The 27,650-nt window shown below is 35.7% G+C and overlaps 3 protein-coding genes and 1 non-coding gene across 4 annotated transcripts in view; 2 read left to right on the top strand and 2 right to left on the bottom strand.

Moving 5' to 3' along the window:
* Window positions 1–9,671, bottom strand: part of LOC112052983 (pre-mRNA-processing factor 17) — a 57,496-nt gene extending 47,825 nt beyond the window's left edge. Inside the window, exons 1-8 of the mRNA XM_024092236.2 lie at window positions 9,419–9,671; window positions 8,503–8,776; window positions 7,861–8,020; window positions 7,442–7,557; window positions 6,710–6,813; window positions 5,325–5,432; window positions 2,919–3,027; window positions 1,641–1,795 (exon numbers count right to left, since the gene is read on the bottom strand). Coding sequence (XP_023948004.2) covers window positions 1,641–1,795; window positions 2,919–3,027; window positions 5,325–5,432; window positions 6,710–6,813; window positions 7,442–7,557; window positions 7,861–8,020; window positions 8,503–8,776; window positions 9,419–9,589 — 1,197 coding nt within the window. The 5' untranslated portion in view covers window positions 9,590–9,671. The remainder of the gene's footprint in view (window positions 1–1,640; window positions 1,796–2,918; window positions 3,028–5,324; window positions 5,433–6,709; window positions 6,814–7,441; window positions 7,558–7,860; window positions 8,021–8,502; window positions 8,777–9,418) is intronic.
* Window positions 4,135–4,284, top strand: LOC112052986 (U12 minor spliceosomal RNA). The gene has a single exon (XR_002887345.2). It is a non-coding gene; the product is annotated as a U12 minor spliceosomal RNA (small nuclear RNA).
* A 548-nt stretch (window positions 9,672–10,219) lies between the features above and the next one.
* On the top strand, window positions 10,220–13,121 carry LOC112052982 (V-type proton ATPase subunit F). The gene is made up of 5 exons (XM_024092235.2): window positions 10,220–10,379; window positions 10,544–10,625; window positions 11,080–11,285; window positions 11,900–11,923; window positions 13,004–13,121. The coding sequence occupies exons 1-5, from the start codon at window positions 10,326–10,328 to the stop codon at window positions 13,034–13,036; spliced, it is 399 nt and encodes a 132-aa protein (XP_023948003.2). The 5' UTR covers window positions 10,220–10,325; the 3' UTR covers window positions 13,037–13,121.
* On the bottom strand, window positions 13,106–26,394 carry LOC112052978 (carbonic anhydrase 7). Its single transcript, XM_052884696.1, has 5 exons — window positions 26,254–26,394; window positions 17,407–17,610; window positions 16,569–16,840; window positions 15,259–15,489; window positions 13,106–13,982 (listed from the first exon to the last, which is right to left on the bottom strand). Exons 1-5 carry the CDS (start codon window positions 26,297–26,299, stop codon window positions 13,776–13,778), a joined length of 960 nt encoding a protein of 319 aa, XP_052740656.1. The 5' UTR covers window positions 26,300–26,394; the 3' UTR covers window positions 13,106–13,775.
* Window positions 26,395–27,650: the final 1,256 nt, after the last annotated feature.

Below are 27,650 nucleotides of genomic sequence, written 5' to 3'. Positions count from 1 at the left end.
TTGTATTAAGCCCAGTTTTACACAAGCACTCAATCCTAATATATTTTGACATTGCATGTTACATACAACAAACTTCAGATTATAAAACACTTCCTTATATTTAACAGATAGGTTACATTGTCCTATTATCGGCACAACGTTGCCGGTATAAGAGTGCACTCGCCCAGTGTAAGGGCTCAATTTTTTGTAACTAAGACCTAGATTCAAATAATCTAATTTAGACAATATATTCAACATCGAACCGGTATCTAACTTAAACTTTAACTTCTTACCATTACCAAACTCCAATAAATCTGTCCATTCCTTCGACCTTTTCCTATCACTTTCACTGTTACCTATCACATTCACAAAGATTAGTTCATCATCAGACCCTTCCGATTCAATACCCTCACTTAGGTTGTGCACCCTCTTCCCTGGCATTCTACATACCCTTGAAAAATGACCCCTGCCCCTGCAGGTGTAACAGGTCGCGTGAGCCGCTGGACACCATTGCACTTCACAAAACTCACTACCACAACGCTGACACGCGCGGGCCCCTTGGCGCGCGGCCCCGCGCTCGCGGTCACGAGGTCCGGGGGCGGCGCCGCGCCACCAGCCGCGCGCGCGCCTCGCCGCCGGCACTCCGCCGCGGTCCCGACTCCGGCCGGTCTGGCCGCGCCCGGTCACTCCGTCCACACGAACGCTCGAACTCGCCTCTTCTATTTGCTTACTCTCATGCCTCGATATCTCATCGGCCTCACAGATTTGCATAGTCTTCGTGAGATTTAGATCATCAGTCCTCAGTAGACGATCCCGAACGACGTTGTTAGAAATACCACATACTATGCGGTCTTTGATTAAGTCGTCTGTGAGATGCTCAAACTTGCAATCTTGACTGAGCAATCTGAGCGCGGTAACATATTTTCCTATCGGCTCACCCTCGCTTTGATTTCTCGTAAAAAATTTAAACCGTAACATTGTAACATTAGTTTTCTTTGTTCCAAAATGAGTATCAAATTTACTTTTAAGACATTTCACGTCCTCTGCACTTTCCTCTTTACCATACGTGAAGGTTGAAAATATCTCATAACCCTCTGGCCCGATGAGATTCACTAACAAGCTGGCTTGTACATCTAGTGGTTCCTTAATCGTCCCCGATGCTTTTAAAAAGATCTCGAATTGCTTCCACCATTTTGTCCACGCGTCCGCTCGCGCGGCTGGACTGCCATCGATGTTTAACTCAGCCGGTGGGCGAGCGTGCTCCATTTTACCGTAATACAAACTTGCATTAACGTCACTTACGTTAAATCTTCACTTATTTCAATAATTCACTGACTCAAACTTCTAAAAACTAATTAAATAACTCGCACCGCTGCCACCATGTAATGAAACGCCACTTGCTAGTTCAATACTGATTATTTATTGTCATACCCTCACATACATAAATGTTTAATATTTTATGTTAACAATACACTACAGTAGTTTAACAATGTTTCATTATTCCTGTAAATGACAGCACGCAACTTAAAAGCCTCGCCTAATTACATTTTTCGAAACGCATTCACAACTTACTCCCCAAGTCAAACGTGCGTAAAGAGTTTTACGTCATAAAGTTTTGTGTTCTCATTATAAATTCTGAAACCCTATACAGTAATACGTACGCAGATGATCTTCTTGTCGGAGGTGCCGGCCACGAACAGGTGCTGCTTGTCGGCGTCGGGGTGGAACTTGGCGCAGTACGGCACCTTGCGCGACGTGAAGCGCGCCTCGCACGCGCCCGTCTCCGTGTCCCACAGCTTGATGTAGCGGTCGTAGGCTGGAACAGTGAAGGTACATTATTCATCATCATCATCATTATCAACCCATATTCGGCTCACTGCTGAGCTCGAATCTCCTCTCAGAATGAGAGGGGTTAGGCCAATAGACCACCACGCTGGCCTAATGCGGATTGGCAGACTTCACACACGCACAGAAATAAGAAAATTGGTTTGCAGGTTTCCTCACGATGTTTAGGTTTCCTTACAATGTTTTTCCAGAAAAACATCGTGAGGTACATTACTACACTGAGCCAATTTTTACTGCAATTTAAAAATACTTAACACCGCGCTAGGTGTTAAGTTTTCTTTGTGTCACTATAGGAGGTTGAAGCATTGAAACTAAAGCGATCGTTGTGTAGTAAGCTTCAGGCTTTTGAGATGTGGGTTTCCAGTCCGATGTTGCAAATCTCATGGAGGGAGCGTGTACGTAATGCTACTGTGCTGCAATGAATGGGAACGCCAAAAGATAGCAGCAAGTTCAAAGGAGGAGGCTCGAATACCTGAGTCATACAATGAGAAACACCAAATGTCCTGCTCCATCTTATTATCCAGGGAAAGATAAAGGGAAAACGAAGGCCTATACGCAATAATATAATAATAAAGCAATGAATAAAATAAAATTAGCCTTAATGATTGCTAACCTCCGATAAGAAATGGTACTAACAGAAGAAGAACTTTAGGCATAAGGGTCGCCACGATTTGCCTCGTGACGGGAGAATATATCTCGTGACGAGAAAAATCGAAAATTTCGTACAATAGCAACGAAAGTGCGAGCGATATTGTAACGGTAGTACAGACAGATGAAGGGAAGTCAGGCGTATTTATCATTAACTAATTTATGTTAACGCTTGCGCTTCGCTGTAAAACAAATCCATTTATATCAAGTAGGCTTAGTTTTGTACATCAGATTTGTCTGATTGTACTCACTTATACTCCCACAGCGCTGTATCGTACGAACGTACCATATCTGAATAAAATAATGTTTGACGAAATTTAATAAAAATAAAAAATCATAAAATTCCAACAAAGTTTGTACAAACAAAACTGCTTTGTTTTAACTCCAACAAAGTCATAAATATAGTAAGTATTATGTCAGCTATGGCAACAAATATAAATAATTACCTGCCGATAAAAACTTCTTCCCACAGTTGTTGAAATTAACATCTCTGACAGCTTGCCGGTGGCCGAAGTATGTGCGCACGCAGCGACGCTCGCCGTATACCTCCCATATCTGACGAACAAAAAATTTTTTTTTTACTAGAAACGTCGCGCGGTTTCACTCGCATGGTTTCCGTTCCTGTAGGAATACGGGGATAAAATATAGCCTATAGCCTAAAATATAGCCTATAGCACTCGGAGATTATGTAGCTTCCCAGAAGTGAAAGTATTTGTCCTACTAATATTACTCGTATAAACGCGAAAGTTAGTATGGTTGTTTGTATGGATGTTTGTATGGATATTTGTTTGGATGTTTGTTACTCTTTAACGCGGCAAATACTGATCCGATTTGGCTAAAATTCGGAATGAAAATAGATTTTAATCTGGATTAACCTATAGGCTACTTTTTATCCCGGAAAAATCCATGGTTCTCGAGGGATTTGTAAAAAACTAAATATCACGCGATTGAAGTCGCGGGTGTCCGCTAGTGTTTCAATAGTTTCAGAGCCTGTTCAATGCAAACAATTTTACAAACAGTCAAATCTTTCCTCTTTTTGATATAATTATTAAGTGTACTCGTAGATTTAATTCAGACAACGTTGCATCATTACTATCAGCCTATTTTATTTACGTTACTATCAGCCTATTTTAGTTACTACGGGAACATCCACGGCAGTGTGTGATGAGCATTGTATTTTCCAGAGTCTGAGGGTGAGGATTACAGTATTCTGAGTATTTCACTACCGACATTCCAAATCTCAGTTCATTTGATTTGAAATCACTAATATCTAATAATTTTGATAAATCAATTAAAAAACCCGTCTATTTTAATCTTCATTCATGGCGCGCCAAAATCCACGCCATACAATACAATGCTAAAATTAATAGTTTATAAAAGAACAGAGAATTCAAATCAAAAAATAATAATAGTTAAATTTAATAAGTGTTACCTAATAAAATACGATAAAATTAATCTCCAAACGATACTACAAACAATATTTTAAGTTAAAACTAGTCTATTAGATTTTATTAATATAAAAAAACATTGAATGTTAGGTTGAGTAAGAAGTTTTCCCACAGTGAAACTAGATGGCGCTGTTGACATAGCCACAAAAATAACATCGCACTCACGCTTGTTTTTCAGAAAATCATATAGGGAAAAGGGAGTAAGTGAAACTTCGTGCCTCAATCTATTGAGTAAGGAAATTATTGGGCCTTGGTAACGCTTGGCTATGTCCCGTTAGGGGCGAACGCATTTTTGAAAGGTACAGGTCGTCCCTTCGAGTTGCGCGCCTACTTTGCACGCGATTCGGGTGAAGCGATCTGCCAAGAAACGATCAATAATATTACCTAAATAAATGAAATGGAAATTGTGTCATTTAAAATTTTAATTTATAAAATTGAAATTAAATGAGTCATGACACAGTCGCCACGCCCTTCGTGTGAGGTGTCCTTTGCACGTGAATGTATGCCTGCAACTCAGTAGCGTAGCGAGGCTTGGTGGGGCTCTGTATCAAAATTAGTTGGGGGGGCCCAAATGAAGGGTAAAGATTTCTCACAAAAATGCTCGCTTAAAATACATATAACAGAGACTTAAGTACTATGTAGAATGTTTCCAACTTTTGGGCGCGCGCTTAAACCAGGAAGAACGCAGTTTTTTTTTACTTTTGTCATTACTGAAGTAAAAACTGTACAAATGAGATTGTGGATTACATATTAGTAACTAGCGGACGCCCGCGATTTCGTTCACGTGGAATTTAGTTTTTCACAAATCCCTCGGGAACCATGAATTTTACCGGGATAAAAGTAGCCTATGTGTTAATCAAGGCTATTTCAGCTTTAGTAGTCGAGGCGTGAAAGAGTAACAAACATTCATAGCATCAAAATCATCAGTTTTCGCAAATCTCGGAAAACCATGGATTTTATTTTTTGAATCGGGATGAAAAGCCTATGTGTCAATGCAAAGTAAAATCTATTTCCATTCCAAATTTCAGCCAAATCGCTTTAGTAGTAGCGGCGTTAAAGAGTAACAAACATCCATACAAACTTTCGATTTAAAGATATTTATTTCTCCAAAAAAGTACGTACTGTTCACTTAACTTAGAGTTAACATATCGTCATTTTTGCAGACAGCATGCATTATTGCAACAAAATTTTAATTACATTGTTTTTTCAATATTTTGTCCAAGTTTGTGAGGATGTAGGATTTAATCGATTTCTTGAATGCTTTTATGTTATTTAACTCCTTAATGGAGTTTGGCAGATTGTTATATAACTGAACTTTCGCGTTTATAATATTAGTTGGAATTTTGCTTTGACACGTAAGGGGCCCCTGTAGTTAGGGGGTCCGTATTAGTTACATACACATACCTTCACCCTACAGTCCATGCCGGCGGAGAGCATGAGGTGCGCGGTGGCGGGGAACCAGCGCACGGCCGCCACGCCCTTCGTGTGTCCCTTCCACGTGAATATGTGCGCCTGCAGTATTATAAAATTTTGAATTCTTCTCCTTATATGAAGAAAAAAAGCCTCAGAGCATTTTTGTCATTAATTTTTTTTTTATTCTTCGGTACTATGATCAATCGTAGTAGTAATTAGACTACAAGCAGTTGAATTATGTGCCTTAACACGTAATCCCGCACATAAAGTAGCGAGGCCGGTCTTCGATTAGGATGAAATTTTGCACACGCTCTGAGTTCTGATGATACATGACTAGGTAAGAAACGTCATTACAAATACAATATGGCGGCTCCCCAAGCTTGTAACCATGTATGTAAAATAAAAATAATAGTTTAAAAAACTAAAAAACACGCTGTTAGCACGCACTAAAAATTACAAAATAATTCGGACATTTAGTTTGACGGCTCAAGAGTTTTCCCTTTGCCAAATTTTCATTAGATCAAAGGTAAACATAGACAATTTAAGTTCGTGGCGAACGATAAATAATTATCAATGCGAAATGGTATTATGTACAATATTTACTATTATATACTAGCGGACCCGGTCAAGCTTCGCTTTGACTTATATGCAATTCTTCCCTACCCCTACCCTACCCCTACCCTTACCCTACCCCTTGACTCTTAAACGTTTGTATGGGAAATAGAAAAGGGTTGTTTTTATGGTTTTCCCGGCAATTAATCAAATTTTTCTCATCTTTTAAGCCTTCCCTATACCTCCACAAACATTTCAAGAGCAAGATAAGATAAATCCGTTCAGCCGTTCTCGAGTTTTAGCGAGACTAACGAACAGCAATTCATTTATATATATATATATATAGATTAAGAAAGAAAGCATAGACTTACAAGCAACTAAATGTCCAAATTATTTTGTAATATTTAGTGCGTGCTAAAAGAGTGTTTTTTTTTTTAGTTTCTTAAACTATTATTTTTTTACAGTAGTTTTTTATTTTCATATATTGATGGATTTTGTTGCAAGTAAACCAAGGCGAATCAGGATTGTCCTTAGTAAATATTTTGGTATCTTTCGACCCAATTTTTGTAAATGACGATTTAAAATGAATTGAAGGTGAGAGTAGTGTAAATGATAGTGCAAATCATCAATATGTTCACAGTTGATATAAAAGTAAATCAACTTAGGGCTGGTTTGACCGTCTTCAAAGTGTCAAATAGTCTAAACTTGAGTTTTGTCATTTTCTTACTTTACGTCAGACAAAAGTTGTGAACAAGCTGTCCAACATTTATCCCAAACAGGTCCCAAGTCTTGCTTTCTTTATGCTAGATAAAATGTAGTCTTACCTTAGGCAGGAAGCACTTGTCAGGTGGAGTGTCACTGCGCAACTGAGTCTCACTGCGAGGCACCTCGACCCACGAGCGGCCCAAGTAGTCCGTGTCTTTGTCAACTGCAAATCATTACAATGAAACATTACAATCCTTATATCCAATGTTGCCGTACTGGCTATCTGGTATCTATACGTCAGGTATTCTACCTGAATTAATACCTATATCTAGATGATGTATCAATGTATGTACAATGCAGCATCCGGTTGATTTTAATGTTACACAGTATTTTTAGCCCCACTTAACGGATAGTGTATGTGTGTGTGTAATCCTAATAGAGCTTAAAAAGCAAGGTTTCGTTTTGATTTATCTATATATATTTGGCTGATGGCTTCGGCTTTGGCTAGTTACCACCCTACTGGTAAAGACGTACCGCCAAGCGATTTAGCATTCCAGTACGATGTCGTGTACAAACCGAAAAGGGGTGTGGATTTTCATCCTCCTCCTAACAAGTTTGCCATCAGGTGAGATTCCAGTCTAGGGCTAACTTGTAGAGAATAAAAAAAAAGAATTTATGAGCTGAGATAGTACAAAATGTTCCATGAGTAAGGTGGGGAGTAGTGGTAAACCGCTCATTCAATAATGGTGTTTTGCCTTTAAATCTGCTTCTGCAACCCGTTTCCGACGCATTTGCAAGTGAACAGATTTTAATTAGTAAGTAAACAATAAAAAGGAAATATGACCACTCACTGTGCAATATACACTTCTCTTCCAAAGGCTTGTCGTCGTCAACTTTGCCCTTCTTCTGCCGTTTAGCGAGGATCTCTTCTAGTTCTTTCGATTCTTCAGCATCTGGTTTCATTACTCTGGAAGTTTTGAATAATATATTTCAACATGCGTCATCATTATCACTATCAGCCTATACCCCACTATGGCCAGGCCTCCTTCTTTATACTAGATAGGCTATGGAACTTAGACCCATCATGATAGCCTATGTAGATTTATTACAATGATACTTTTCTTCTCTTGTGAAGAACTCTATTTAATTTAAAAAAAAAAACAATATTTGCCATGTTTTTCTTAAATAAAACCAATATTCTCATTCGCCTCCAACTAGTCACGAAAGACTGTATTAGGAGTTATTAACTTGGTAAATAAAATCACTGTACCTCCTTTCACCCTCATAACCTCCCCAGGGTCCAAGGAAGCCTGTGATGTCCTCTGGATTATCATTTTTATTTCTCTTCTTCTTGTCTAGAGGTCTCTTCTTTATGGTTTCAAACACTGTCCTGCCTTCTGCTTCTACCGGAGGGGCTACCATTGCTGATACTGAAATGTACAAGTATTTAATTAATTTTAGCCTTAGATACTTGTTTTATGTGCACCAAAATGTTTTTAAAGCAGAACCATTTCATAGATGTTTGTGCCCTGTGTGCATCAATAATCAAAATCTTTATAAAAAACCAAGAGTACTTAAACTCCAAATTGAAAAACAAAAAAAAAGGATAGTTTTTATTTAAGGATTGATATAGGCTAATGAAAAATAAATGGTCTTTTTTGACTCAAAGTAGGTTGACTAGAAAAAAGTGGTTTTTGTCAAAAGAAAATTTTAGTATATCATTTAAAGCTTTCCTCAAAAACTTTTGGTTATTCCTTATCATTTGAGGACTTGCAAGTAAATATTATTATCACAACACTGTCAAAATACATTGGTTTTAAAGAATTACATTACACTGTATATTGCAATTTTTTTATATTAAATAAACAAGTCAACAAAGTGTCTGGTAAGTTATAAGTATAAAAGGACATACCAACAATAGCATCCCCTTTCTCATCAACAATTGGTTCTGTAGATGGATCCACAGCATAACCATAGCTGGTGAAAGTCCTCCTCTGGTTCTCAAACTGAAATTCACTTATATGTGCTTTCTCCACATAGCCTGCGAGTGTGTTCCTCGTAGCTTTCATCTGTTGTGTTTGAAAAGGATTCTCGGGGCCATAGATAGGTGCAAATAGCTCTTCATATTTGGGATTGTGCATTAGTTCTTGGTTATTGTTCACTAAAACTCTTGTGTCATCATTGTTCTGAAAAATGTTGGATTGCAAGAGATTATATCATTATCATGGACCAACACTTTAGCTTGCTTTTTATGACAGACTAGAGGACACCACTGCACAACTCTGCTTGTCTGCATAGAATTTAGTTTTTCACAAATCCCTCGTAGTAGTAAATATTCAGTAGCTGAGGCGTGAAAGAGCAACAAACATTCATACCATAAAAATCATCAGGTTTTTGCAAATCTCGGGAATCCATGGATTTTTTTCAGATAAAAAGTAGCCTATTTAGTAATCCAGAGTAGAATCTATTTCCATTGCAAATTTCAACCAAATCGCTTCAGTAGTAGTAGTAGCATTAAAGAGTAACAAACATACATCCATACAAACTTTCGCGTTTATAATATTAATTGGATTTGTACAACATCATACATAAAACATCCCAAACTATTATATTATGTATTATAGGTAATTATTACAGAAACAATACTTCCTAGCTTAAACCAGGATTCAAACCCTTTACTGGTTACAGGGTAGAATATGAATCGCCAAGTAGCTGAACAAGATAACCATTGGACTAAAACAGAATCATGCAACAGGTTAGGTTCTGTTGTTTATTTTTATACAAGAATTAAAGAACTTAGGCAAAGTGAAATTGCTATAAATTCTTACAGTAGGTGTTACTACGGGTGCTGAACATATTTCCATTTTCTTAGCGATGGACAAAGTAGGGTCCACTGGCTTTAAATGCGTTATCAAAGTTTCATTGCTGTTTTGTGTGCCTGTATCTTCATTATCCGAATCGTCCTCTGAACTGCTTCCGTAGTTCTTTATGTTTAACATTTTTATACAATTTAACTTACAATCTACAAAGAGCTTTATTTAATATTAGCATAGCAACTTATTTTTTTTTTTAAAGAATTTTCTGTTTTGTAGTTTTCACAACAATACACATTTTGACATGGCAATGGCATTTATAAAATGACAAATGACATTGACCGGTGCTATAAACGGATAAAAACTTTTTTTTTAACTAAGCTTTACAACTCTGACTTCTAGCCAATTCAAAGACCTATACTTATCTAGTCTTTGAGCCAGATAGATGCCTAGTTCGGACTACTTTGGTATTTTAGTCGAGTACGAACAATTTCTGGTTTTACCGGCCTAAGGCCTAGTTCGGACTACTTTAGTTTTTTAGTCGAGTATGAATGTTTTTTGGGCGGTGAATCCAAAAATTGTTAGTACTCGACTAAAATATTAAAGTAGTCTGAGCGGCGTAAAGACATAGTAGTCCGATCCTATTAGCCGTTTGGTTTGTGGTCCGAACAACTAGGAATAAAATAGGCTGGGCTCAATAGAACCATAGACATTATGAGTTGTTTCACACTTTTTATTTGAGCGCTTGGGTACAACAATCGATTCAAACCCGATCCGATTCGTGCCAATAAGTCAAAGAGTATTTATGGTTTTGTCAATCTAGCCAACATTCAGACAAAAATCCATAGTCAGGTGACGAATTCTTGTGACAGTTCTCAGTTTCTGCGATTTTCGCAAATTTTCATTAAAAAAATACAAAAACATGGCCCTCCAAGCTGCTGTAAAAGGAAAACTCATCAGCGTAATCGGCGATGAAGTATGTACAACGATTCTTTGTTTCGATAAGCTTAGTAGTATGATTGTTTTTCCAGCTTCTACTTTGAAATTTCATGAATACAATAATATATTTATTTATATTTGTTTTTAGATCGACAATATATGTTTAAAAAATTGGTAATACAGTTTCTGTCTCTTTTTCAGGACACCTGTGTCGGTTTCCTCTTGGGAGGAATCGGCGAAATAAATAAAAACAGACATCCCAACTTTATGGTTGTAGATAAAAGTAAGTATTTTATTTTAATTTCTTTAACATCGAAAATGAGTTTAGTTATTTAGCTGAAAATACTAAGATTTTTTTTAAGGACTCTCCTAAGCTACTAAAGAACCTACCTCTAATAAAAAAGTGACTCCAAAGTTTTAGATAGGTATTTTCTCTGTACTATGAATCCGATAAATTGTCCATTAGATCATGTTCAACTCTCAATTGTTGCATTATTTACATTCTTACTTCTTACATTAGCAGTGAACAGGTCTCTGGTTACTGTCAGTCTTTGAATCACTGTTAAGTCATGTCAATCTATTGTGCATATTATATATATTATTATATAGCACTATTATAGATGCCTCCCTCCAATTGTGGTTGCCCAGCAGATTTTATTTATTTATGTACATTGAGGTGTTAACAATCATAATGAAAAACATTTATCACTCCTATCCCATTTTAAAAATATTTTCAGATACACCAGTAAGCGAAGTTGAGGAGTGTTTCAAGAGGTTTGTGAAGCGTGATGACATTGACATCATCCTGATCAACCAGAATGTAGCTGAGTTGATCCGTCACGTGATTGATTCACACACATCACCAGTGCCTGCAGTCCTGGAGATCCCATCCAAAGACCACCCCTATGACGCCAGCAAGGACTCCATTCTGCGCCGTGCTAAGGTAACATTTGGCTCTGCTTTGCTGATTATTGTACATATAAAATATAAATAAGTTCTTGTTAAGTAACTGCCTTTAAAGTCAGAGTGTGATATCTATACAGGATAGACAGATGCAATCTCTTTGATGTTTCCTAACATTTTTTATGCCATATTGGCTTGTGCTTGTCTACAATAAAATTAAGCCTCATGGAAAGCTTTAATGTGGTCTAAATTGGAGCAAGGTGTTTAAATTATAAGTGACAGGAAACAAATGCCGGAAGGGCACTCCAAATGGACATTTACAACAAGGATGCCACAGTTTTTGGTGTCCTGCTGTTATGTGGTAGAAAGGATAAGGCCATAGTGCAATAAGATGCACAATACAAGGTTATAGTTATTCCTGATGACATACCTGATGCTCCCACCTGAAGTTGCCTCTAGCATTGTGATTTTTGTATGCCTGCGTGTAGCCCACCTCTGGAGTACCTCACACTGTATTTTGGAGAGAGAGATTGCATCTGACTATCAGTTTCACAAGTAAAAAACAAATCAAGAAGACATAACTGTTAAATTTGTTTTATACATACAAGTTCATTGAAAATAAAATTTGTATTAGCATTTTTTTTTTTGTTTCAGGGCATGTTCAACCCAGATGACTTGGTACGCTAAACATTGTAATTGCATGGTTTTTCATGTATTATTTATCAAAATACTGTTATATTCGAGTGGCACATCATATTAAAATATGCCATATAAATAAAACCAAACTAACATATTGGTCCATTTTAACTAAAAAATGCATTTAATAGGTTTGTTTTTAGTGTGAAAATAGCAAAAAACTAAAATGGATTTTTTATTAATAATAATATGTACATTCCACCCAACCAGTATTTGTGAACGCAGCATACCAATGTTATGAAGAAACTTTAATTATTCAATATTTAATAAATTATTATCATTCAAAAGGGTTATTCATTAATTAGTTATATTTTTTAAACAATGGGGATGATGACTAGGTTTGAATATATTGATTTTTATGATACATTCGGGTAAATAGGGTCAATATTAACTAATTTATACATAAAAAGCAAAGATTGTCTGGATATTTGCAAAATAAATGAGATTTTAAAATTTCAAAAACTACTAAAATTTTTTTATCGTAATTAGATGAAAATTCATACAGTTTTAGCTTCCTTGCATTAAATGTGACATTTTTTAATATATGAACTATAAAGATAAACGCACAAATAACAAAGATATTAGTAATTTTGTTTGAACGCGCATACAAATCTAACGATCATTACATTGCCTATGACGTCATTTTTTCGAGCCATTTTGTATGGGGCGTTTTTCAGGGATCCGCGGCAGCGCCGCAAATCTGACACTTTAAATCCCTGTAGCTCCGAAAGTAATAAGGGCAGATACCCTGTTCCTTTTACAAAATTGCTTTACTATTAGTATACTCTTAATTTATATACAATTTAAAAAACTGTCATCATCCCTATTATTATATAGACTGTTGAAAATGTATTATAATATTATCGCAACTGTAAGTGTGTGTTTTATTTTACCAAAAATAATATCTTTGTGCATGGTTTTTTATTGTTTTGGTTTGCATTAATTTCTCTGTTTTCTGGTAAGTTAAATACATTTTTTCTAAATACTTTTTAATTTTTTTCTCTGTATCATAGAATTTTATTTATTTACGGTGCTTATTAGCTGTCTTCTTTTTTTTTTCAGTCAATGTTTGGTGCTGATAACTATGCAACTTAATTTTAGTTCAAATTCTTTTTGTTCTTGACAATATAGTGTAAATATATTTTTTAATAAATAAAACAAAAATATTATTATATCTTTATTTATTTACATTTATTATATTAACTTACACAAATAATACTTATTCGCACGCATATTCAATATGATACAGTGCACACAACCATAAACAAGTAGACTAAACCCAAATTGTTCACATAACCAATAATAATAATTCTACATCAAATAAAATATACTCAGAGGCACAATTATCCGCCCACTTTAATATGACGCGAGTATATTAAAGTGGGCGAATAAATAGCCAAGTGGCACATCTATTCTCTTTTTACAAACGCTAACGCTTCGAAAATTAACAAAATATCGAAGCGTTACCGTTAGTAGAAAGAGAATTGCTGGCCCTGGTGGCCAAAACTTTAACGCGGCAGTGTTTAACATTAAAGCGCGCGCGCTTTTGTCAAAGATAAAGTTCAGTTTCAGTTATAATTTAGTTATGTTACGTGAACAACATATTCAGTTCTTCATAATATTCTTAATCCAAATTATTTATTACAAAATTAAACTTGAATGGTATGAGTTAGTCTTGTAAATAAATTACTTGGTTCATTATTATGGTGTACCCTAATTAATTACTAGAATTGGTAACTTTATCGTCAAATATTTGGTGTTTAAACATATTTAATACCCGTAGAGTGCTAAGATTAGTTACAAGATCAGTTAGTCTGGAATTACAGTATATAGTTTAGTCGTCGAAATCTGCGACGTCGTTTTCACTCTTTTTATGGCCTACCCAGTCCCATTTTGAGTAGTGAAGTTTAGTTTTCTTGAACTTCGGATTTTTGGACGTGATCCTGACGAAGATCCGCCGTCCGAACAACGGCTGGAGTTGTCTGAAGTTGTCTACAAGTGGCAGGTTCAGATTAGAGAGCAGACCGCGGAAGTTATCCATCTGAAATCAAATAAAAACGTTCAAAATTAAATCATCTAAGTACTTAGTTTTAATAAACTAACGACAGAGGACGCAACGCAGGTGTCGCATACAATGCGTCGACACAACGCACTGATAAGGGATCGCCCTAAGTAAATTACTCATGGGCTACGATTATTAAAAACAATAAGTAGTGATTTCTTTATTCTGAGCTCAGTAGGTAGGTAAACAACCTTATTTAGGAACACCAAAAAATTAACTTTTGTACTTATCTCTACCTGTTTCACAGAATATACAATTATATATAATATACAATTATACATAACGCTCTAACAATTATCATACAGTGTACGTAGCCATGTGGCACGTCGATTCTCTTTTCTACAAACGCTAACAAAAAAATGTATGAGAATGACATTTGCTATCGACAGGTCAGGTAACGGATCTGCCTTATCGATACATTTTGTTAGTTTTCGAAGCGTTAAGCGTTTGTAGGAAGAGAATCGACGTGCCGCATGGGTACAGGCCGTGAGTGATCCATTGTAGGTGTAAACTCGCTCCGCCAAGATGAACTACAATACAACAACATACCTAACTATCTCACCAGTGGCGTAGCTAGGTCACCAAGGGCCCTGGTGTAAATGAAAAAAATGGGCCTCCACTACTTTCTAAACTGGTTAGGTTTTGTCAATAAAAATATTCATCAGAGTGCCTAGTGGGGGTTTTCAATGTTTTCTGTGACGACGCGTAAACGTAAACGTGAATTTATTTGGAACTGAAACAGTTGTGCAGTAGTGACACTAGATGGCACTGTTTCAATTGCAACTGCGCGTTTACGTTACGCGACCGTCACAGTATGAAAACTGCCACTAGGGTAGCTACGCCATTGTATGCCATTGGTATGTATAGTCCATTGAAATGTGTCATTTTTTAGGCCTTACCTTGCGTTTTTTAGAGGAATTTCTGAACATTTTTGCTTATAACTTTTGTATTTATTGTTCTACGACAAAAAATTACATAACCAAAGTTGTAGAGAATTTAATTTGCTAAAAAAAATATTAACAATTTTTTTTTATCAGTTGAATAGTTTACGAGATATATCGTAAAAACCATTTCAACCCTTATTTTCAAGATGGCGACCGCGGGACAAGGGTGGCGACCCCACAAACTTGGTTTTAGCTTTACACTGACCCCCCCTACACAGCAAAAAATATAAAATTGCGTCATTTAGAAAACGCAACCCTGTAATGTAACTTTTCAATGGACTAGTAACTGTCTCATTAGTATTGTCTCTTACCTGGAACACGGAGATGGGAAGGTAGTCGGAGAACACGACCCACGTGACGGCCTCAGCGCAGGGCGGCGTGGTGAGCGAGCCCTTGTACGTGTAGAAGCGCTCAGCGTCCAGCCCCGCCAGGATGGACGACAGGGAGAAAGTGTGTGGGAGCTGCGTGCTGCTGTTGAAGTTCTCGATCGCGGACAGGTTCTTCACGATGGGTGTGAGCAGTTTGGCGTCGAATTCCACTACCTGAAAAAGTTTTTATAATACTTTATAGTGGTTATCAACCCATATTCGGCTCACTGCTGAGCTCGTGTCTCCTCTTAGAATAAGAGGGGTTAGGCTAATAGTCCACCACGCTGGCAGACTTCACACACGCAGAGAATTAAGAAAACTCTGGTATGCAGGTTTCCTCACGATATTTTTCCTTTACCGTTTGAGACACGTGATATATGTATAATTTCATTTAATGCAGACAACTGAAAAGTTGAAGGTGCATGTCCCGGACCAGATTCGAACCCACACCCTCCGGAATCGGAGAAAGAGGTCATATTCACTGGGCTATCACGGCGATGGTTTATAGTGCTGACTGATTATATTGTTAGTCATCGTTATCAGCCTACTATAACGGTCTAATACCTACAGAGACAAGCCTCCCACTTTAAAGGAGAGGGAATATAGACCTTAGACTCGCCATTCTGCTCCAATTAGCGGGCGGTGATAATATTAAATTTATTAACAACCACTATCAGATGTTAAACTTGATCAGATTTTTAATTGAAAATTTCTTATAAGAAAGTAAATCTCAGTATCTCAATAATGTCCGACTAGATTGCGAACCCAGAACCCAGGCTAAGTACTGGACCAACCAAGAAGTCTTAATTGTTAGTCAAAAAAAAGAAAAAAGTTCAAAAACGGTCTCTTAGCATTAAATTCGTATTCGAGAGTTCATAAGGCTCGAGGCTTGTTGATGGCATTTCTAGCATAGATAGGTAGGTATTTCCTTTAATTAGATGGATTTTCAAACGTTTATTTTAAATTTCTCAAATTGGAAAGTAACCTACGTAAAACGATTTATTTGATTTTACATTGAAGGTCAGACGGGAACCTTGAAATCTGCTACCTCTTATAACCACCACGGTCCAAAGTCTAGCCTATCGCGTGCTTATGATGAACTTTCAGCTTTTATAAAATGACGCAGGTCTGGCTATTCCAGGCTCTTGTCATCATTGTCTCTTAGCTCAATCGAACTCAAATATAGGAGCAAGCAGTTGAAAAAGAAGTTGTTTTTGCATTATAAATGTCGAATAATAACAATATTTAATAACCTGGTAGAAGAAGGCAAGGACACAAAGCCCGTCCGGATGCTGCAAGGCTTCAGCCAGGCTCCGGTACTTCTTGTTCCTGTGTATAATGTGCATCTCCAGAGGCAGTCTCATGTCATTGAGTGTGTGCTCCGAGCCGCGGTTGTTCTTGTCTCCCCAGTGAAAGTGGAGCCCTTCTATCTCATACTCGTTGTCTAACGGACCGCCGAAGATGTAGGGCAGTCGGAAACCTTTTTTCTCTTCTTCCGATGAGTATTTTGGTATTGTTAGTGCCACTGCAAAGATGTTTCGTATTACATTGTAGAGTACTTATATAGAAATTCAGAAACTGTCACCCGATAATTAATTAAATCAATAAGTTTTTCCAGGTGGATTTCTGGGACAAAGATAGCTCTACCTTTTTTTTTTTCTATTGTAAAGTACCAATTAGTACTTCATAAAATTACGATCTAGCCTACTTATGTGACTAATTAGTAATTTACTTTAACCTAAACTTATAATATATCATTATGATACTAAGATAATGTCCAATAACTTAATCTTAGTAGCCCCTTCTAATCCTCAATTTAACCTAGGTATCGTTTGTTTATCTAGAGGTAGACAGTGGCGTCATTTGAAAAAAGGTTTATAAATAAGGTAAGTACTATACGAAGGTACAAATTGCACGAATAGGTAAGATTTTGTAAAAAAATAGTTTGTATTGATGAAGGAGTTTAAATAGAAAACAAAAAGTGCACGCTACTAACTTTAGATTATTATTAGATGTAGGTTGATAGCTTTTGATCACTTCAAAGTCCTATATAAAAAAAAATATCTTGTGTGTAGTGTAGACATGTGATACCTGAGTGTCCGTTGTTGGTGGTCGTGAGTGGTCCCGGCAAAGGGTTCTGGTAACCAATCAGCTCCATGGCCGGTATAGAGATGGGGATGGCTTGTCTGGCGGTGATGGCGATGGGGGACTGCTGCCGCCCCCCGCAAGCTGGGTGAAGCACCGCCCATCGGCGCTGGTCAGAAGCTCGGTAGCCCCATCCGAACGCCGTCGATACTGAAAAAAAAAACAATGAAGTAAGTAGGTTATAATTCTTATGATGTTGCGGCGATATTGTCTTGTCTATGTATTCTTGAGATGGCAATGTGTGATTTTTCATAATATTTCGTGGTTTTATTTCGTATTCGGTATGACACGATGGATGGAATAGTATTCGCGTATTCTTATTCACTATTCTATTCGATAAGTCTTGTTACAATGCTTGTATTCTTGCCGCTGAACAGCATTTTTTTCTGACACAATCAGAAAAAAATGCCGTAGGCTCCTTAACCTCAGCGGCGTCGCCGGGGGTTTGGTCGAGCGCAGAAGCATCGCCTGATGTAGCCTGAAGACGGAAACGGAAGATGTCGGCGGAACGACTCTCTAAGGGCGTCTCCTCTGAGACTCGGACCTCGGCTTAAAGAGCCATTCTAGAATGGTGTTTTGGTCTGACTGTATCAGTCCGGTCGCGCCCGAGATCGTGGGTTTAAGCATCACGCCAGGGTGACGTCAGATATCGGGAACCTCGTCTTCGTTGTAGTCTGCTGTGTTTCGATCTAAAGCGTACGGTTGTCGGTGATATTGCCTCGGATTGATAGGCGTTTCCGTCCTATAAAATGTTGATGAAATTTATAATATAGCATAAGCCAGCAAATCGGTTTAGTACCCAGTTTATGCGCTACGGTGGAAACTACAAACATACCTATTACCTACCTGCATAGACTGCCAGTCATTACTCACCCTTCCGTTTGGCTTTGCCGTAGTCAGGTGAAAGCCTTCAGTTAGTATTTGGTAAATATTTTATCGTTATCGATTGAGTTTATAGGATTAATTATTATTATAAAAAACAATTTGAAGTCCTCAACTCGTGTCCTTTACAATGTTACATAATATAATAATAATAGAGCCTTTATTGAATTCCATGACATTTCCATTTACATGACTTTGTGTTACCTATCATTGTGAGTTGTACAATTCAATGTATTGAATTAAATATTTGTAAATGTATAATAGTAGTATATACACATTTTTGTACTTAAGTAAATACATTTTGTCAGTGTAGTTAGCGTACCTACCTACTATTATTTTATATCTCAAGATATGGGGATTCTATGGGTAAGTTGGTATAGGCCTCCTTCTCCTCCGCCTTATCATACATCCATCCAATCACCCCCATACCATCCCAGCCATTTGTACAATGTATTCAGACCAGCATTTCTGAGGTCAACCAACTCTTCTTTTTCATTGAAAACTTAGCCTTTTAGTACCTACTTAAAAGTCGTCTTTTATGTTAGAAATATGTCTGGCACATTGTCATATATTATAATTTAAAATATTATAATAAAAAATATTTAGTGTGTTAAGAGTCGAAAATAAAAAAATGTTTTGCTAACTTAGTTATTAGGTAGGTGATTGGACGTAACCAGTAATCTCGAAATATTTGGGCACACAATTTGGGCCCGTACACGAAATAACAAAACAAATCTGAGTAAATGATAAAAAATAATTAAAAAATATTAATAAACAAGCGTCGCTAAATTGTCTAAGAGAAAACAGTTTCAGTGTAGATGCACCATTATTCTCTTGTACCTAGCTCTTTAAAAATGTCATCTTCTAACCGTGTTATAATTTGTAACACAATTTGATTATGTTCGTGACAATTTATAATATGTATTATTAAAATAAGTCATCTGCCTATTCACATCGTGAGACAATGGTGAATGTTATCAAAACAAGCGATCGATCATTGACAAACAATCTGTTCAGAGACACTGTTGCTACTACATCTTACTAATTTATTAATCATGATATTGATGTGTTCGATGTTACGAGTAAAGCTGAAGCGAATAGCCACATCAATGCGACGAACCTTTCTCTATTGCCTTCACATATTTCCATAAGAAGTCACGATAGTGACCGAACTCTTACATCTAGCGAATTTAAAAGGAATCTTGTTTACATGCACACAAAGTAGAGCATGTACTATTGTATGTACGAGTATCAGTACCTACTATGTACACAGGTACCTAACTAATATCTGAACTTAAAAATATCTTAGTGTAAATTCGTATATGTTATTTTAAAACATCACTTCGTTCAGTTTTGCCCTAACAGAATATCATTCTGGTTATGAGATTAGGTACCATGGAAGTGAGGTCATATAAATGTATCCGTTTATTTTTGTATGAAATTGTGTTTTCACAGGATTATAAATATTTGCCTATTTTTTTCTGAATAAAACTAAGGACATATTTTACAATAGATGTTTAATATTTTGCTTTCCATTTTCCTTAACATAGTTAAGAACCTACCTAATTAATTATTGCAATTAGTATTTTCAAAATTGCCAACTTATTGTTCTGTGCCTACTTATAGGCTATTTATTCATTTCCTTAATAATGTTATTATTTACTTTTACCTCAATTGTTTTGCAACAATTAATAAGGTATGAAATATAACAATCTATTTATTTACGTGGATAGTTTTTCAATTCTGAAATCTTATGGCTATATTATATTATGTATAATTGGTATAAAAAAGCGAAAGCGACACCTGTTTAATACGTAAATAATGTAAAAAAAAGAAACTGAATGAAGTATCAACGCGTAAATGAAACTATCGCTTTTGGAGTTAGCACCTTGAGTAATTTTATACAATTAATAATTTTTGAAAATTGTATACCCAAAGTAATAAAATGTAAAATGAAATTTGTTTTAAATAAGTTGATGACCACTTTCGCTTTGCAGTTATTTGTGCAAAAGAAAATAAAGGAAGTAATACTTTATTTGTTTGTGTTTAACACAAATATATATTATATATATAATAAATTTATTTATTCTATAAATATTTCAAATAATTTTAATAATAAAATAAATTAATTAATTAAAATAAATTAAATTAATAATAGGTGTTTTATGATTCAACAAGGCTAATTGTTAATACCAGGTAGATAATTTGAAATACTGGAATTACGTACGGAACGAAGTCAAGTTCACAACCAGTTTAAAAATGTAAGTGCTCAATAAAATGGCAGATTGATTTATATCTTCGCGACGTCGTAAAAAAAGTGCCATAACTCGTTACATGCATAATTTGGTTTAAGCTTTGCATAATGAAGCATAATAGGATTGTCTTATACAATACCCTTGGCCCGTGGCCGGAATCGTTAATAAGTGGCGCATAGATTTTTATTTTTTGACACACGTTTTTAGCCGAGTCAATTGACAATACGTACGCATGACACGTACTTTTGAATATTTTTATACCTAACAAGGCATTGAATTGTGGGCAATCTGTCAATTGGACATCCATAAAATGAGATTTGATAGGAATACGAATCTTGAATTAATGTAATTATAATAAAATATATTAGTCTTACTAGATTTATTAACCGATTTAAAACAAAACCGTTTCAATTGATAGTTTATAAAAAGTGATACTTTATTCGGCTCAATTAAATTAGTATTAGGTACATCAAAACTGTTAGAAAAAAGGATAATTGGAATAAAATCAATTGGTTATTTTGTTTTGTATGTAAATTGCCATATCACATGGATTACAATAGAAAGCGTTCGTGATAAGTACATGATAATAAATCAAGGAAATTCTGATTGGACTACAAAAAAGTAAAGAAGGCTTCTTGTTACTTGACAATATAACAGCTTAAACGCCGTATTAGCGTACCTACGCTTGCAATTGCAGTTGAATTTAAGATTTTATGAAATCCATAATGACAATTATTTACAACGGAAACCCCATGAATTGCCAGTTAATTAAGGAGCGTAAAATGACAGTACCATCCACAAGAATGTAATTAGGTACTTGTTGTTATAAACGATGAGATGTTATTATAAGTAGAATGTGCACTGTACTGTATTCTTTAAAGTATTGAAAAATAAAAAGCCTTATCCTTTGCAAAGTTTTACTTTAGAAGTTAAAGTCAAAATTCATTTGTCAATCAGTAAACGTAGATTATTACATAATAGTGATAAAAATTAGTCGAAAACTTAAAAAGCTACCGAATTCGAGGATTTAGATTAGAGAAACAGAAAATAGGCGATTAAAACATTGCGTTTTGTACGTACTACTACTACCTAGTACTACCTATGTACTTTGTAGATAACAAATTTATAATACCAAACCTAGTGGTTTTCGAAAGATACGTACCTAATTCATTATTTTTAACTTAAGAGCTTTATGAAATTTTCCTAGTTAGCTATAACGCATTATAGACAAATTATCAGAGTTGATTTAAGTTATTGATCCTTGTTACAATATTTATTTTAAAAAGGAGTCTTATAGTTTAAGCAGCTACGTAGGTATTATTAGGATACCTAAGTGCATTTAAATGAAAATGACAAACAATTTCGACCTCCTTCGGATTATGTAACCTAGATTTGAGGTCGGAGCTGTGATTTGCTAATTTTCACGCTTACTATAATTCATTATCTTTAGCAAATATTAACCGCTTAGTACCTAGGTCATGCATTATCTAGGTACGTATTGGCAATATTAGATTTTTTTTAAGAAATGCCCTACTCACGCTTGTAGTTATGAATATTTAGGTAGTCATTATTTCAATCAAAAGCCCACTACTGCCTAGCTGAAATGTCTCCTGTGACTAGAGAGATGAGTAGTTTCAAGGTAGCGTAAGGTTGTAGTAAGGTATGGCGGTCAAAGTCACTTTGAAACTTTATTTGCCTAAAGCTATGGTCCATAGCCTTAAGCATATCTTGATATTCTGAGTTGTTCTCAGGTCAAAACATAACGACTAGGTGTTACAGATATAGGGGCGTATGATAGCTTTGATTTCATTCATATTTTATTTTTTTAATTTTCAGAAATTATTCTACTGAAAATTTAATTTTATACTGACTTACCAACGAAATTACTTGTAATGTTGTTGTAACTAAATTTTGTCACGGCTTTCAGCCTTATCGGAAGCTAGCAAACTACTCCAGATATTATGTTTAGTACGAGTATAGGTGGACCATATTTTTCTTCATTACCGTAGTCTTACTCGTATCATCAAGAATTTTTTTATTGTAAGATGTTTTATAGGATTGTGAGAGTTTAGAAGTAAAACATGACGGCTAAGTATATTTGTGTTCTCAGTACCAACGCTCGCCTCAAGTTTAAATTATGTTACAGAAATGAACAAGAAAAAAAATATTTGTGCAATTTGGAACGACATAACTACTTAGGATAATCATGATCTAGAGAACAGTTCAATGAAGTAGCCCTCGGAAATGTATACCTACCACTATGTATATTAAAATCTAAATTTAATAATGTGCATTTATGGATTAATATCTGCATAACATCCGTTCTAGTGTGGCTCTCGATAAAAATGCATTCACGAAAAACAAATTATGAAGAGGTAAAGTAGGTAGTTAGATTTTAGAGGTAATCTCTACATTTACCAAAATTATTTTAAAAATCCTTATACTAATAGAAAGCTACATCTTCACCGAGTAACATAGGTTATATTTTATCCCAGTATTCTTATGGGAACGGGAACTACGCTCGCGGAACCACTGGGGCGTCTGCTAGTAAGTACATAATGTAAAATTGTACAGTCCAATAATATATAATACGTAACACCCATCGCAGTATTCATTATGCATTTTAAGAAATTAAATGTCACGTGTCTCAAACAGTGAAGGAAAAGCATCGTGAGGCAACCTGCATACCAGAGGATTTTCTTAATTCTCTGCGTGTGATTTTCTTAATTCTCTCCCCTCTCAATCTGAGACGAGACTCGAGCTCAGCAGCCCGAATATGGTTTGATAACAAAATGTAATAAAATTGAAATGTTTTGCAAACGCGCTAACAAACCTGAAACGTGTAATTACTAGTCAGATTTAAATAAGCTATTTAGCATTTCACAGTTGAAAAATTAAAGCACGTTTTGCTACTTAAAAATATTCATTTTATTAATATAACTACTAAACATTATTATAATATTTATCGTACAAATACATACGTTTAATAATATAAATAGCATTTTTTTTTGTCATTTATATTTGGGCCCTAAATTGTGGTGTGCAAAAGGGTGATCGTAATCTAAATACCAATTTTTGTTTTATACATTTGGGCCCTAAATTGTGGTGTGCCCAAGGGTGATCGTAATATAAATACCAATTTTTGTTTTATACATTTGGGCCCTAAATTGTGGTGTGCCCAAGGGTGATCGTAATATACATGCCAATTTTTGTTTTATACATTTGGGCCCTAAATTGTGGTGTGCCCACGGGTGATCGGCGTACGAGACGTCCCTGTCTAGTGTCTACACATTATTGTTTTGTCGGATGTTTTGCGACGCGATGTGTATCGAAAGGAAGAGGCCACGTGCTTTACATGTCTCCATACATCGTACGTGATTTTACTCGCCTCCAAAACTGTTCGCACGCCAAGGCATAATACACATAGCATTATAACAAGTTGATATTCAACCTTCGATCTTATCTCTTATGAATTATCAATTAAATGCACGGATCTAGATTCTTTTGTTTCTCGTTACTTGGAAAAAAATAGTCTAATAATGTTTCATCGTAATAATATTTTAACAGGGCCAGGCCACCATATAAGCTCAAAAACTCAAACTCAAAATTCATTTATTTCAAATAGACTTAGTTTACAAGCTCTTTCGAAACGTCAGGTAATAATATTAAACTTAAGATAATGATTCTGACGGCCGCGTGGCGCAGTGGGTAGTGACCCTGCTTTCTGCATCCACGGCCGTGGGTTCGATTCCCACAACTGGAAAATATTTGTGTGATGAGCATGGGTGTTTTCCAGTGCCTGTGTGTATTTATACATTATATAAGTATTTATATGTAGTATATAATTGTATATTAATATTATAATATCAACTATCTTAGCACCCATAACACAAGCTACTCTGTATGCTTACTTTGGGGCTAGATAGTGATGTGTATTGTTTAAGTATATTTATTTATTTAATGATGATAATAATTATTCGGAAACTTAAAATTAAAGTTACGAGGGTTCCAAATGCGCCTTGGTCCGAGAAGAGTCCACAATAATCTCAGCCAGGTTTATCTTTTTTTAGGTTATTAAAAGTGTATAAATATGAAGCTTAAACGCACCGTGCTTGTTCGATGCGGTCTGGCGGGTGAAGGGTGATGTTTAATTATTAAATGACCACTATCAATCGCTAATGATAATGACTGGGAAGGCTTAACATGCTGCCAACAACTTAACCTCGGGCTGAGAATTATAACTGAAAAAACATCTTATAAGAAAGAAAAGCTTAGTATCTCATAGCCCGACACGGTAGTCGAGCTCAAGGCATAGTTTTTGAAGTCACACAAGCTACTGAACCAACGAGGTAGCTCATATTATATAAGGTCGGAGTATGCCCGACTAGTTTCGAACTCGTACGGGGCCCTTAGTCATGACGTGGTTCTTGCAACGCGGCGCGATCCACACTGATGTAACCGAGGTAGCTTATCTTATTTTTACATCTTAGACTAGCTGATTCAGCTACCGACAATGAGGTCCAGGGTTCTCCCGGGTCAGGCCAAAAAAATACGTTAATGGGATTTTTCATACAAAAAGCAGCCTAGAATTGAGGAGAGGAGAAAAGAGGAGAGCACGTAAAACCGTCGGTCCTGCGCCTGATCTTTCACCAGTCGTGTCGGTCTGTCGTACCATCGGACGAAGAGAGTGCATCTGTGCTTGCGAATACACTTGTGCACTTTATAATCTCCTGTGTTATGTGTACATGGTTTATTTCACCATGAGATTGCCCGCCATGGCCGAAAAAAACAATTCGGTCGGGAACATAATATGTTCTATATATGGTTTATGTAGTAAATGTAAATACCTGTTGGAAACATGTAGACAATAGAGAGTTTCAAGTATTTCAAAATCTTAATTTTGTAAATTGATTTAGATGCCTATAAAAATTGACACACCTCATCGATTATAATTCGAATTACTCGTAAAACAAAAGACACCCCTAATCCCGATCTTTCTGTTTGATTTAGTTCAAGTTGGTATTCACTAAGTATAATATCCGAAACTAATAACATGTTTTCAGGTATTCTAAATAATAAAATATAATATTTAGAATTATTACTTTTTAATTTGTTTTTCCACGTCTTTTTATTTATTTAGCAACTTTAAACAAGTTTATATTAAAATAGGAATATTATTATAAGAATTCTCGACGATAATTTTAACGTTCAACTAAACAATTTTTATATTTCATAGTATTACTATAGGATTAAATAAATTTCATAGTATCGAATCGAACATTCATGAAAGTTGATATTCAACCTACCTGCAAGTATTAATTATTATTTAAAGCGAATTCGTTGCGGTCCATAATTACATTTGTTGTAGCTAGTAGATTAAGGAATCGGTCAATCGATTCAAATAAAATCAACGGAATCAAATTAATTGTTTAGGTCTTTAGAAATTCATTAAATTATGATTTTCTTATTACTCTAAGTTTAATTTAATAAATTATTTAAGAATTAACCTAATTATAAAATGAAAATATTTTAATTAGGTATCAATAAATCAATTAAATCTTTTTTGTTATTAAATGATTACTTTACCAATTATAATTTATTAATTAATTAGTATCGTTTTATTATTTTTTTTTTATTTGGGGGATTAGAAACTTACCGTTTACCGCCAAAATGACGATGACAGCCGATATAACGGAATTCATACTTTTTTTCACTTTGTTTTTTTTTAATGAAAACTTTTAAATAGGGGCTGTTTATAGTATCAACACTGGATGCTTCCTTCCTCGCAGGCCGCAGTTTATATACTACACATCAGCATCTTGTGCGCTGCGATTTCAATAGTCTAACGCATTGGTGACGTGAGAACTAACCCTTTAATGTCGATATTACGACTTCTTGGACCATACCTTCTTAGTTTTTAACCGACTTCAAAAAGGAGGAGGTTCTCAATTCGGTCGGTATATTTTTTTTTATGTATGTACACCGATTACTCAAAGACGCCTGAACCGATTTCAAAAATCCTTTTTTCTGCAAAATCTTAAGCTATAAGATATTCTCACATGGCTTGAATTAATACATCACCGGCTTAGCACCGCCTTCATACTGATCAGCAGGTAGAACATATTATGATGTTATTTTTCGCTTTTTAGTTTAGTGGGTACGTTTTTAGGTTTTGAAGTCGGTTGTATTTTTTTTATTAAATTTTTTTTATTTTATTTAATAAACCAACTAGAGCCGTGATAGCCCAGTGGATATTACCTCTGCCTTCGATTTCGAAGGGTGTGGGTTCGAATCTGGGCCTGGGCATACACCTTTAACTTTTTCAGTTTTGTACATTTTAAGAAATTAAATAATATGTGTCTCAAACGCTGAAGGAAAAACATCGCGAGGAAACCTGTATACCTGAGAATTAAGGAAATTCAGGAATTAAAGAGGATTGGCAGACTCCAGTGAGACTGCCGATCCGCACAGGACTGTACCACTCTCATTCCGAGAGGAGATCCGTGCTCAAAGTGAGCCATAGCGGGTTGTATGATGATGATATAATATAGGTATCCGTCTTCTGAAAAAGTTTTAATAGATACCTACAGGTCTAAAGTACCACATAACTATTGACCACGCATCATAGGGTCGGTCGCATAAAGTAGGGTTAAGTCAGCCCAGTAGGCCAAACGAACAAAAGATGTTAATATAACAGCCCTCTGGCTGCTCATCTCTATGAATGGATGATATAAACTATTATTTAGAACATTGACTAAACAGATCATTGATTAGAATTTTAGTATCATAATAAATACTAGTTATCTATAACTAGCGCAAGCCCGCGACATTGTTCACGTGAAATTCTTTTTTCTAATATATATACCTGTTATCAACGATTTTATATTATTACATATGTTACGTGCGTACAAAATCACCACAAAAATCCGAATTTAGCTACTCCACTCACACATGAAGAATTTTGTTTTATGTACTTCATCATCATCATCAACATTATCAACCCATATTCGGCTCACTGCTGAGCACGAGTCTCCTCCAGAATGAGAGAGGTTA

This window comes from Bicyclus anynana, chromosome 12 (assembly GCF_947172395.1).
Source record: "Bicyclus anynana chromosome 12, ilBicAnyn1.1, whole genome shotgun sequence".
Lineage (NCBI taxonomy): Eukaryota > Metazoa > Arthropoda > Insecta > Lepidoptera > Nymphalidae > Bicyclus > Bicyclus anynana.
This window is presented reverse-complemented; position numbering and strand designations above follow the sequence as displayed.